The 13,159-nt window shown below is 42.8% G+C and overlaps 1 protein-coding gene across 3 annotated transcripts in view; it reads left to right on the plus strand.

Annotated features, from left to right (window-relative positions):
* The window catches only part of hivep1 (HIVEP zinc finger 1), a 74,155-nt gene extending 62,157 nt beyond the window's left edge, over positions 1-11,998 (plus strand). Inside the window, exons 4-9 of one of the 3 annotated variants that reach the window (XM_030147828.1) lie at positions 862-6,656; positions 6,750-6,883; positions 6,982-7,157; positions 7,717-7,818; positions 8,761-9,293; positions 10,279-11,403. In XM_030147828.1, the coding sequence (XP_030003688.1) occupies positions 862-6,656; positions 6,750-6,883; positions 6,982-7,157; positions 7,717-7,818; positions 8,761-9,293; positions 10,279-11,403 (7,865 nt within the window). Of the gene's footprint in view, positions 1-861; positions 6,657-6,749; positions 6,884-6,981; positions 7,158-7,716; positions 7,819-8,760; positions 9,432-10,278 lie in introns of all 3 variants that reach the window. The other 2 variants (XM_030147830.1, XM_030147829.1) reach the window with 2 other exon arrangements.
* Positions 11,999-13,159: the final 1,161 nt, after the last annotated feature.

Genomic DNA, 13,159 nt, shown 5'->3' on the forward strand with positions numbered 1-13,159 from the left:
ATGTTTGTGTGGAGAAGGGATTTACTTATGTAAAGACAAGGCGTTCCTAAATCTAATTATGCCAGAGGCTCTGAAGGAACGCTGACCTCATCTTGGGAAATACCTAAACAAGCCAGGAAACTGTGACATGGCATTGCTGCACTTATGCAACATGTCCTTAAGAACCCATGCCTCACTTTATTGCAGGCCAGCAGGACAAATGATGGCACACCATGGTATGGGTGTGCCCTTTCCAAACAGTACTGCCTTATTGCTGGGATGTCGCAGGGAAAGCATGCACACTTTGTTAGTCTTTAAGTTTGTTAATGTTTTTAACAGCCACACTTACTTAGGTTTACATTTTTGAATAATAATTAAGAGATCCTTTATATATTATGTAATACCAGGTAAGTATTTTGTGGCTGCAGTCATATAATACAACAAATAACAGGATGGTTTCAGCATTACTGATATTATTTGTCAACTTTCACTTATTTTAAATATATCAGTACATTTTGCATACAGTATATTATGTAACACTGCTATTTAAAACAGAATGTTAGTTCTGATTTAAAACCTGAGTTTAGTTGCAAAAAACCATCATGGTAACCAATGTTTGACTTTTTATACAGACTGTCACTCATTTTAATGGTTGGTGTAAATTTCAAAGTAGTGCAACTTGAAAGTAAATCACATGAATTTAAAATGCTGTAATCTTAGAAATCTAATAATCTCTAATCAGTTGCTTTTTAAGAGGTTTCAAGACAATACAGAGAAAATAAATACATTTTCGTTTAATTATTTTGCAGTGAGACAATTCAGTGATTTTGCTGGGGGGCCAAATCTGCTATTCATTTTCTCTCATTATATTTCTTTCTACAGGGATTTCTGAAAGCAGTCGAAGAAATGCAGATAACGTTAAAGGACTGAAGAGGAAAAAAGTGGTTGCAGGAAATCAGCTGAAGAAAATTCCTAAGTCTCCAGTGAAAAAGCCCCTGCAGTCCAAACCATCCGAAACTGCCCTCCACGGAGCACCTTCCAAGAAAACTACACCTTCATGCTCCTCCTCCAACAGTCCTTCCACCAATCCTTCAACATCACCCAGTGGGAAAAGGGACCCTCAGTATGTCCAACCAGATGCAGTGTCCCCTGGCAAAGGGGCATCTTCCACTGACCATGAAAGGCTGAAGCAAGAAGAAACATCTTCTAGGCCACCATCACTAGGGCCCACTGATGGTGAGGAGGGGTCTTTGATTACGACTAAAGTATCTCAGCCCAAACACAGCACAAGCCAAGAGCCAAGCTTTGAGGGAGATCCCTACCACACCAGTGCTCCACTTGATGTTCTACTTAAGGCCATGGAGCCTGACTTCAGTACGCTGGCTGAGAGGAAAAAATCCTTACAAGTCACAGCCATTGGGAAACCAGGTCCCACACTTAACCCTCAATCCTGTGGTGAAGTACCAACAATGCCATCACTCAATGTAGGGCTTCAGACTCAACATTCTCATATGCAAACTTATTACATTGACAAACAAGGCAACTTCATTGGCATTGCAGCACCACTACAGGGAAATGTGCAGACATCAACACAGGGTACGTCTTTGCAATCTCCCCCGCTTGCTACACCACAGTTTATGCCTGTTCCTTCAAATCCAGAAAAACCAAGATTACAAATGAGCTTTAATACTGGACCATCAACTTTAACTCACGCACCTGTTCCCTCAGGCTCTACTTCTTTGCCACAAAGCCAACCCCCAGTTGTGCAAACATGCCAGTCTGTCTCAGCAAGTGTTCCCAGCAGCATTCAGGTCCCAGTTACACCTGGCGGCAACCAAGTTCAGATGACAACTGTAATGAACTTTGGTTCTGAACAAATCTCCAAAGACCAAAAGCCTAAGAAGCCAGGAAAATATGTTTGTGAATACTGCAACCGGGCATGTGCAAAACCCAGTGTGCTGCTCAAACACATCAGGTCTCACACAGGAGAAAGACCATACCCATGTGTTACCTGTGGCTTCTCATTCAAAACCAAGAGCAACTTGTACAAGCACAAGAAATCACATGCCCATGCTATAAAGCTTGGTCTCATTGCACGCTCTGAATCGGGAGGTGGATCGCTATCTCAAGAGTCTGATAAAGCCCTTGGGACACATTCAGAAGCAGAGGACAGTGGGGACAGTGATGAGGAAGGTAGCACTGCAGACTTGGATCCTGACTCCTCACAGAGCAGTGTGGCAGCTTTATCTGAAAATAGTTTACAGAGTACAGGTACAACCCAAGCAAACCATGTAGAAGCAGACTCATGTGCTGTGTTCGAGTCTGGCAAACCAGTAACTGGTCAGAGGTCTTATGAGCCCAAAGTGACAGCTGCACTTCCAAAAGTTGTTGTATATCCAGTTAATGTCTCCCCTTTGAGAGCAGACAGCCCAAGAGTGACTGGGGCAGCACCTGAGCAAGCAGCTGCACGGCAACGTGAGTTCCAGACCGCCAACCTGAGATCCAGTATCACAGTTTTGTCATCTTTGAAGGAGGTGGATGGTACAAATCCTTCACTAGACATAGCAAGTGAAGATGAAGACCAACAGTGCAAATCTCCCCTGTTAGGTGGACATGCTCAACTTCAGAGACAACAAGCAACTGATTTTTCTCAACCGCAACAAGTTAAGTGTCTACTAAGTCCCCGCAGTTTGGGAAGCACAGACTCTGGCTATTTCTCACGCTCTGAAAGTGCTGACCAAGCCATGAGCCCACCAAGTCCATTTGTAAAGATTATTCCACCAGTAGACATTGACATTACCAAGAATGCTCTTTCAAACATCCCTCCAACAGTTGCCACTGTATTGCATGTAGCAACTGAGCAAAAGCACCGAGCTGTGGAAGGACAAATGCGTCCACCACTAGAGACAAAAGCACTGTCTTTGGAAGAACGAATTTCAAAGCTGATATCTGACAATGAGGCAGTGGTTGATAACAAGCAGTTGGACAGTGTAAAACCAAGGAGGACTTCTCTCTCAAGGAGAGGCAGTATAGACTCTCCAAAATCATACATATTCAAAGACTCTTTTCAGTTTGATCTTAAACCAATAGGAAGACGATCAAGTTCCAGTTCTGATATCCCCAAGTCCCCATTCACTCCCACTGATAAATCTAAGCCAGTATTTCTCCTCTCTGTACCCTCTCAATACCCGCCAATGGATTGTTTGCCAATAACACGGAGTAACTCCATGCCTACCACACCAGGACACTCTGCTCTCCCCGTAAATGTTGCTCCTCTCCCACACCCTTTGCGAATTTGCCAGTCATTCGATGATAAAATTAGTTCACTAAACGATGATGTATTTTCATCAGCTCCATCAACCCCAAATCCAGCAATACACTCTCGCACCTTAGTCAGACAAGCAGCAGTGGAAGACTTTTCCACAAGTGAGGGGCATGGACTCCCTACTGTCCGCTCAATGGATGAGGGATATCATGGTCCAAGCAATTTCACAGAACTCATGCAAAGGAGCAGATCTTTTGAGCACAACCAGGAGAGAAACCGAAAGCCTCTGCAAAATAAAGGCACGATGTATGAGTGTGAAACCTGTCGTAACCGGTACAGAAAGCTAGAAAATTTTGAAACTCACAAGAAGTTCTATTGTTCTGAGCTTCATGGTCCAAAAAACAAGCCAGTTGCTGTAAAAGAAACTGATCAAGATGTTTTTCATGTCAATATGCAGCAGCCCATTGTCCCAAGATCAGCTATACTTGATCAGCAGACATCAATTAGAAAGAGAAGGAAAATGAAGAGTGTTGGAGATGAAGATGATCAGTCTCCAACAGACACCACACCACCTTGTTCAGTGAGTTTTGATGCATGTCAGTTACCAACAGCTCTTGCAGGACGTACATTTTCCCAGCATGCTGTAATGGTAGACATACAGCCTAAAAACAACCAGACAAAACTACCTCAGATTCAACTTGTAGCAAGAGGTATAAATGCGTCAGATTCTAGACTGTCTCCGATACGAGAAACCCAGATCAGTATTTCCAGTAAAGGGGAAATGCAGAGACAAGGCAGTGGTACTTCAGTCATTAGACACACCAATTCTCTAAGCAGACCCAATTCCTTTGAGACAGAATCTATTGACAGGGTGTCACCAGTTGAGAGTATGGAAAAAGATCCTCTGAATAAACCCAAAACAGATGCAATATCAAGTATTTCAATTGACAGCTACCATGAAAAGATATCCAAACCCAAGAGTGTTGACTATGGAAAACAAAGGATGGAACAATGCGCCGATGGCACAGTAGGAGAAGCTGGTGCAAACTCTACTCCTGTCCATCAATCTCGTCTGGTTCGTCAAAACAACATCCAAGTTCCTGAAATTCTTGTCACAGAAGAGCCAGACAGAGAGCATGAAACACAAACCACTGAATCAGCAGATAAGCCTGCAGATCAGTTTAACTGGCCTCAGAGAAGTGAGAGCTTGTCAAAGTTACCGGCAGAGAAACTTCCACCTAAAAAGAAGAGAATCCGTCTTGCCCAAATGGAACACTCATCAGGCGAATCCAGTTTTGAATCCAGCCTCTCACGAAGCCTCAGTAGAGACAGTAGTCTCTCTCGCTGTTCTAGTATTTCTGCCTCTTTTGACAGAGAGGAGCCATCCAGGTCAGAGAGTCCTTCTAGAGCAGAGTGCGTCAGCAAAATCTCAGAGACACAAGGCTTGCCAGCAGCCTTCAATACCCTTGGTGTACCTGGCATGATGAGGCGTGCTGCATCTGAACAGATCACCTGTACTCAGCCCTCTGTGGAGATTTCATGTGATTATCGGAGCAAGTCTTTTGATTGTGGCAGTGTGTCTCCCAGCAGATCTCTGTCCCCTGTTGGCCATCCAAAAAGTGGGCAAGTCTCTCAAGTTGCTCCGGTGCCACTTATTGAAAGAAGGAGAGGACCATTAGTTCGCCAAATGTCTTTGAAAATAGGTCCTGAGAGTCAGCAGCCTGTTCGCAAAACTGTCATACCTCTTGAAAAACCTCCCATAACAAATGTTTGCTCTTTAACTCAGAATAAACCCCAACAGATTCATATTGCCAACAGGATCAACATGGCTCAGCCTTTTGTCCTACATAGTGGAGAGCCACCTTTGCAAAAGAATGAGCAAATAGTGCAGAGCATTAACTTGGGCAGTCCAACTCAACAGCCCCAAGTCCATGGCCTTCCACACCCTTGGCATCAGACATCAAGGGTTCAAATATGCCAAAAGATGCAACAGCCTCTGAACCAGATCTTAGTTTGTCGGGACAATGTTCAGAACAAGTCAGCTGACTCTGAAGGAAAGGAATGTTTTGTGCCCAAATATCAACTGCCGTGTCCTACTCTGAGAGCAAGCCAAACATTTTCATTCTCCAACACACAGGGAACTCAAATTGCTTTGCCAGTTTTAACAATACCTATTGCCAATCCAATTTTGAGCATTTCAAAACCTTCTGAAGTACTTCAAAATGTTTTTGTTGCTCAACCAACTCAACAGGCCACTGAGATTAAGACACAAGGTGTTGTTTTGCCAGTTGAACCTCCAAGGGATAATTTCAAACACAACCAAGCAGGTTCTATACCATTGCCACAGATTCTGATAACTCATGAACAAATGCACTCTACTCCCTCTGTACCTAGTAAAAACAGCTTTTTATCAGCTCAGTCTGTCGATAGTGATACTCATGCTTCACCAATGATAAAGAAGGATAATATTCAAAGCGTTAGCAGTCAAAACCATACTGGAGAGCATGCACCTTCTCTTGGGTCTTTGCACTGCACGCAGAAACTGGCATCTGTAACTTTGTGTCCACAGCAAGAACCCACTGCTTCAAGTAAACGAATGTTATCACCTGCCAACAGCTTGGACATCTACATGGAAAAGCACCAAAAGCGAGCTAAGGATGAGCATGGTGTGGCCTGCCTAACTGATGGCAGGTCAGTCAACTATCTTAATTCTAAGATGTCGGAGGTGACCAGACAGCGAAAGCTAACACTTGTGCGCCAGGTTTGTACAACTGAACCAGCGGACAGTCCAATTGAAACTGAGGCCCCCCCTCTGCCCCAGGTTAAAACAGATGCTGAGAAGGACTTAGAAGCTACTGATGATGTCAAGCCCATGTCACCTGACAGTGCTGGTCTAGAAAAAGGCAGAAGTACTATAATTCCTGAGGAGGCACGCTCTGTATTGAATACTACACCTGGTAACCAGGGAACCTCCATGCCAGTTAATTCCACTTTGAAGCCTCAAGAAAAAGCTGAGGAACAGAGGTGGACTCCTGCCAAATCTCCTATTAGGCCTTCCAGTTTCCATGGTGGTCAGGTAAAACTGACCACATCTGTTTCTGTGGTTAACACAAAAGACAGCCATCGACTGTCTTTTCCAAGCCTGAAGACTGCCACAACTTTTACATGGTGTTTCCTGATGAAGAGGAAACCTCTTCACGTTCCTCAAACTGACCTGAAGACTTCAGCATATGCTTCCTGGACTGTCTGCCCCAATAACCCCAACCCACTTGGGCTGCCAACTAAAGTGGTCATGTCTCTGTTCGACTCCAAGCAGAGCGCTAAGAAAATACACTACACCTCGGCCATAAGAACTGGTGGAATAAAAGACATCTTGTCTTACTCGGGAAAGTTGAAGGATGTCATGCCACGGGTAAGAACTACTAAGAAGGCAGAAATTCTTATATTCTTCACTTTACTTTTTTTTTGCTGCTGATCAATGCATGACTATGTCGTCTCTCCACAGGTGCCACCAATCCAGAAGTCAAAGTCGATTGAAATGAGAGGTAAGGTGCAACCAGAAACTCAGACAAGCACTGAAGCAGACAAGGACTTGGCATCTAAAACGGAACCAAGACGGGTTAAAATATTTGATGGCGGGTATGTTTCTTAAAAGTTAATTTTATTCATTTATTGATCAACCTGACATATTTTAACTGTATATTCAGCTACTTAAATTGATTCTTTTTACTCTACAGATATAAATCTAATGAAGAGTATGTGTATGTACGTGGTCGTGGGCGTGGTAAATACATTTGCGAAGAATGTGGGATCCGCTGTAAGAAGCCCAGCATGCTGCGCAAACACATCCGTACACATTCTGATGTCCGGCCTTACCACTGTGTCCACTGCAACTTCTCTTTCAAGACAAAAGGTTAGAACTCAGTGTTTATAGCTAAACATAAAAAGCATTAATAAATGTTTTATTTTTTTCTGCCATGTGTATGTATGCCAGTGTCAGTACTTGTAATTTTACTTAATTAAAAAACATTTTAAACATATTCTTGGGTACATTAAGAATAGTGAAGGAAATTAATTTTCAGCTGTTTCATGACAAATTTCTTGGGTTTCAGTGCAACATTTTAACAAAAAATTTACATACTGATCCTTTATTTGGAGATGTAATTTATGTTTGTATGGGCTTGCACTGCTACTGTCTTTTCAAAATGCAATGGAATTAAAGATACTGTTCTACCATCTCTTAAACCAAGACAGTATGATTCATCATTCTTTATCGAACTTGCCTACCCACGCGACACTGCAGAACAGTACTTGGTGTCAGAGCTACCCACGTTCATTTAAAAATGTCTTTATCAGTTACTCACCCTTTACATACAGCTTGCCCAAAGACCGCATTCTCTTACATAAACTCCTTCTGTGCTATTGTTCAAGACCTACCCACCCATAAAACCTTATTGCATCTCCTTTTGCAGGAAATCTGACCAAGCACATGAAATCCAAGGCCCACAGTAAGAAATGCATGGAGATGGGGGTGCCTGAGGGTCTCATTGACGATCAGGATGCGGAGGACTCCGGTACAGTGCTTCACTGCTCAGCCTTAGACTAGAAAGGAACACAGTAGGAGCATTGTGTGCTCTGGAGCCATAGCTTATCAGACAAGAATAAGCTTTCATTTTTATTAATTTAGTGGTTTGTTTACAGGTATATTAGTATGTATGTATGTATGTATTAGTGAGTGAATGCAGAGAAACCTTGTTTAGCTCATTTCTTTTGGTTTCAGAAAGGATAGCCCTTCTTTAAATAGCTCTTTTAATGGCATGAGATATAAAACACGGACAGTGCCTGCTTGTGCTCTGTTGCTATGTCGATCAATAGCTTTGCCATGGTCTAATTAGAAATTCTAAATGCAGCTTCTTCCTCTGTTAACTCAAAGTGCATGTGGGCGGCATGCACAGCATTTAGAAAGAGGAAATTGCTGCATCTAATTTTAGAAAAAAAAAAAAAAAGAGACAGAGAAAAGCTGCCTGAAAGCATTCTGTCGTCCCAGTCTCTAAGAGCATATTTGTTTTTCCTTCGCTGCCTGTGATGGAGCTCTGGGGCATTTAGGGGTGTAGGGTGTGAAACACTCCGCTACTGCGCCGCAAAATACCTCTGAATGGTATTCATAGTTGTGGGATTTTGAAAGAAACCTAGGTGAGAGGAAAAGGTTTTTAATGAATGAAAGAGGTACTTCCTACGAGCATGTCTTCATGTGATGAGTCATGCTCTGCAGAAAACTAAGATTTGACTTCTCATCTGAGTTATTTGATGCCAGGTTAGTTTTACAAAGTAGTTTTAGTTTTATTTTGAAGAAATGCCTACTTTTACTTGAGTTTCATTTCTCAGAAAAGTGGATGAAAAAAAGTAGGATCTAAGACCACATGGCATTTAGCTAAAAGCTTTTTTTCACTGCTAGTATTAGTCTGGGTTTTCATTAATTCTTTAATTCTAATCCTCTTTCCTACTCTTATCTACAGGAGACCGCAGCCAGGTGAGCAGCGCCGACCGCCAAGATTCAGACGGCGATGACTCCGATGGCCCCGACGATGAGGAGAACGACGACAACGAGGAAGAAGAGGAGGACAGTCAGGCAGAGTCTGGCCTCTCCACCAACCCGTCTGTTTCTGCCAGCCCACAGCACATCCCATCCAAAGAGGCTGAAGTCCCCCCTAGTGCCCTACTAGCCCAAATGTCAATCAGCTCAGCCCCCCTCCCTTTCTCCCAGCCTCCAGCTCCTGAATCCCACACATCAGACTCAGAATCTGTTCCCATGATGAGCCCTGTGTCCCTGAGCAAACAGATATGCATCTCCGGGTCGTGCATCAGCCCAGTTCCCCTTCCTAACTCTCCTCCAGCTGTCGCCACCACATCCGACTCCTACACCTCAGATACAGAGTCAGTGCACATGATGAGCCCTGTGTCACCGTGCAGGCAGATGTCTATCGACTACCCTGACTTTGACGTCCCCCCTAGTCCCCCAGTGCCAGGCAAAGGCTCCAAGCTTGGCCAGGTGAGGTCCATGTGTTCTCATTGTGTCTTTGTCCACCCACCCCTGCCTGCACCCCTTAGCCTGCTTTCCAACCCTCACTTTGAGTCCTGCATGCGAGGCACTTCCGCAAAGCTTCTGTGAATGCTATGACAAAAAAAGGTGAATAGTTTTGGAAGTCATTTGGCTTAGGTGGCTAATACAAATACATCTGCATTTCTTCTTTGCTGAATCAGGGTTTCTGCAAGTTAAATGAACACTTATTTAAATATATAAAAAGAAGTAAGCCTTCATGATTGCTTTACTTTATATTATTTCTTATTATAGCCACATTATACATTATAAATCTTTCTAACAATGTTCAAATTTAGTAGATTCTATAATTTCATTTGGTTCGTTTTGTTGCCTATGGATGGAGTCCAATCCGTTTTATTTGCATTGATACTCCTTTCTAGTGTGTAATTAGAGTGAAATGACATATTGTAATGTGAATGCAACTTCTACATCACCTCATCTATAAAAATGTTTCGTTTAAGCGTCAGATTAGATACATTTTCATCAAAACTCCCATGATCCCACACCACTACTTCATAATTTCTTCTAAATCTTTTATTATACTTTTTGCCTTACCTTCAAAACCTTATGACTTCTATGGAGTCCAACCTTCATGATGGGGTCCAACTTTGGTGATGTTTCCAATGAGAAAACAGAACCATCTTGGGGAGTTTGCTGATATTCTTGTTTTTTGGGTGGTTGCTTTATAATTTGGTGACCTCCCATGTGATTCTAAAATCTTTACTCCAGGAGTTTGTGAGTTGTGCAGTGCATTGCTTGAAATTCATTACTGTCAACAGGCTTAAACCAAGCACTAAATCTATTTGTGTTTAAGATGTACAATTGAGTTTGTTGAATTTGAAACTTTTAAGGACCTGCAGAAACCCTGTTAATTGGTGTACCAGAATTCAATCAAGAAATTAGACCAAAGCTGTTTTTTCCTGTCTCTCCACAGGATGTCTGCTCTGCCTCTTCCACTGTGACGACCAGTGAACTGGGAATACCAGTGGACCGGAGTACTCAGACTTCCTCCTATGCTGCTCAAAGTCCCATGCACTTTCCCCAACACTTGTCCCAAACACCTGGAGCGGAGACCCAGACCCACCTGTTCAGCCACCTGCCCCTGCACTCCCAGCAACCTTCTCGCTCCTCTTACAGCATGGTCCCAGTTGGGGGGATCCAGCTGGTTCCTGCCGGCCTAGCAGCTTATTCCACCTTTGTACCAATCCAGGCTGGTCCTGTCCAGCTCACCATCCCGGCAGTGAGTGTCATCCACAGAAACACGAGCCCGTTACCGCCGCCCAACACCCCACCGCAGGCAGAGGGTTTGCAGGCTCAGCCTCTTGTGGTTCAGGAACCAGTCAGTAGTGTTGTGCCCTGCTTCCCTTTAGGGCAGGTCGCCGGTCTGCAGGCTCAAACGATACAACCAGTGGGTCTGGAAGCGCTCAACCTAATGGGGCTGACCAACACCGGCTTGGCATCCACCCAGCTGCTGCCCCAGCAAGGGCTCACCCTCAACGCCACCCTCGGTCTGCAGGTTTTAGCCGCTAACCCCACTTCCCAAAGCAGCACAGGCCCTCAAACACATGTGCCAGGCCTGCAGATAGTTAACATCGCGCTGCCTGCCATCATTCCTTCTGTCAGCCCCCTCTCGACCCTTAGTCCTCTTCCTGGGTCGTCAGAGAGGCAGGGCAGCCCAGAGACTCTGGCAGCCCACCAACCTCAAATCGAACACGCCCCAAGTCCTTCAAAGAGTTGCATGTCACCTTCACCCCCTGCTCCTTTTAAGGCCAACAGCTCTGAAGAACAGACCTCAGGCCCCAGACCTGGTTCTGGAGCCAGCGGTGGAGCAGAGTTAACAAAGAATGTGGAGAAGGAGGAAAGGGATAAATCCCCACGGCAGCATCCATCACCAGCTCCCGAGAGTCGATCCGACAGCTATAAGGGGTCACCAGCTGAGGGAGCTCGTGATGCAACACCTCTGAGACCAGCGCTGGCGTCCAGCTGGCAGAAGGTGACTAATGATGACTATAATGAGGCATCCAGTGATGATGAAGACAGACTGGTCATTGCCACCTGAAGACCCCAAGAGAAAAGCTCTCCTTCATTCTCTTTTTGTAATTCTTGTCACTTTGTAAGACTGAAACACTTCTTCAGGGGTTTGTTTCTTTGCAAATCACCTTTCAAAGCACAGATGCTGACATTCATATTGTATGTGCAATCATATGAGAATTATAATGATGACCAATCATTTTATTTTTACTTCTTGTCAGCTCCAAACAACTTGTTTCTTTTGTACATGTTGTATAGACAATTGTGCCTTTATGGAGTTTCTTGTTTAGGAACCTGTACATAATTACTTATAAATTCAGTAGTTGCTTGTGTTTATTTCAAACAATAAGTAAAGAGAGACATAACAGGTGGAGATCAGTTTTATTTTGGAGGATTTGTCATTCGTAAATTTATGGAATTATCAATGTTGTACTGGTATATGTACATTTCTATGGATTATGGGGCAATGTTTCTGTGTACAGATGTTGTGTTCAACTATTTATTATAATCCATCTAGTGCCCATTATGATTCATAAGTCCATAGGTATGTGCATTATGGTAGCTTTACATTGCTGTATGAATATTCTTAACTGTATCAGTAAAAATTTGTTTATAAAAATAAAGTGGTGTTACTGTGTTTTATTCATCATTGACTAGAGCAAAGTGATTTGGATTATGGGTTAATTCATTCACATGTTTTGGTTTTTCCATGGATCTTAATTTTACTAATTAAGTTTGGCAGTTATTCCCCTCGCCGCAGGGTATTGTCATAAGTTCGTTGTCCGTCCGTCCATCTGTCCGTCCGTATGTGTAAAAACTTTGGCATTGACTGAAGGTCAAATACTACCATGAAAACCTGCAAATAATGACAATTCCAAATTTTTCCTTTTTGTTTTACTGTAAAAAAAAAAACAAAAAAAAAAAAAGGGAAATTACATGAAATTGTGTACATTTACAAACTAGCCTCTCACAAAAAATATGAAAAACTAGAAATGTCCTAAGAGAATTAAGTGTAATTTTACTAATATTCTGCCAGTTGCTAAAATATTTCGTGTATTTGCACATCCATTGTGCTCTGTAAGTTGTAATGTATATTTAAAAATGATAAGCAGAGGCAGAATATAGTTAAAACTGCACTTATTTTTCTTAATAAATTACAATTTTTTCTTGGTTCTTCATGTTATTCACATTTTTAAATGGACAGTTTATAGATTTAAACATTTTTGATAATGTAATTTTACTTTTTTTTTCACTATAAAACACATTAAAATGTTTGGAGTTGGCATTATTTCTATATTATTATCTTATTTCACTGGTCCGGCCCACTTCAGACCATATTGGGAGGATGTGGCCCCTGCACTAAAATGAGTTTGACACCCCTGGTTAAGACTATAGGAGTTTACTGCTAAAGCATTTCTTAATACACTGTCATTATCAACAAACTCTCTTGAATAAATGCCATTGATGCCTAAACACATTCTATATGATACAGATATTACTGAATGACACCATTAAACATACACTAAGGGTCAGAAGCTGTATTTATAGTAAAGACCTTCACTTGCTCATACATTTTACACCAGTCGTGTTGCTCTGTTCCTCTGGTAATTGCCCTTTTCCAATACCAGTATACTGCTTAAAAGAGCCATAGAGGATTGGTTATTTTTAACAGGAGGGTCGGCCTCATGGGAGCACCCTCCTGTTCCCACACTACCAACGAAAACACACACCCACAAACACTTCCCAAAGGACACTGCTGCACGATGTGACATTTCTAATTGTGC

The sequence above is a fragment of the Sphaeramia orbicularis genome, chromosome 11 (genome assembly GCF_902148855.1).
Source record: "Sphaeramia orbicularis chromosome 11, fSphaOr1.1, whole genome shotgun sequence".
In the NCBI taxonomy this organism is placed as follows: Eukaryota; Metazoa; Chordata; class Actinopteri; order Kurtiformes; family Apogonidae; genus Sphaeramia; species Sphaeramia orbicularis.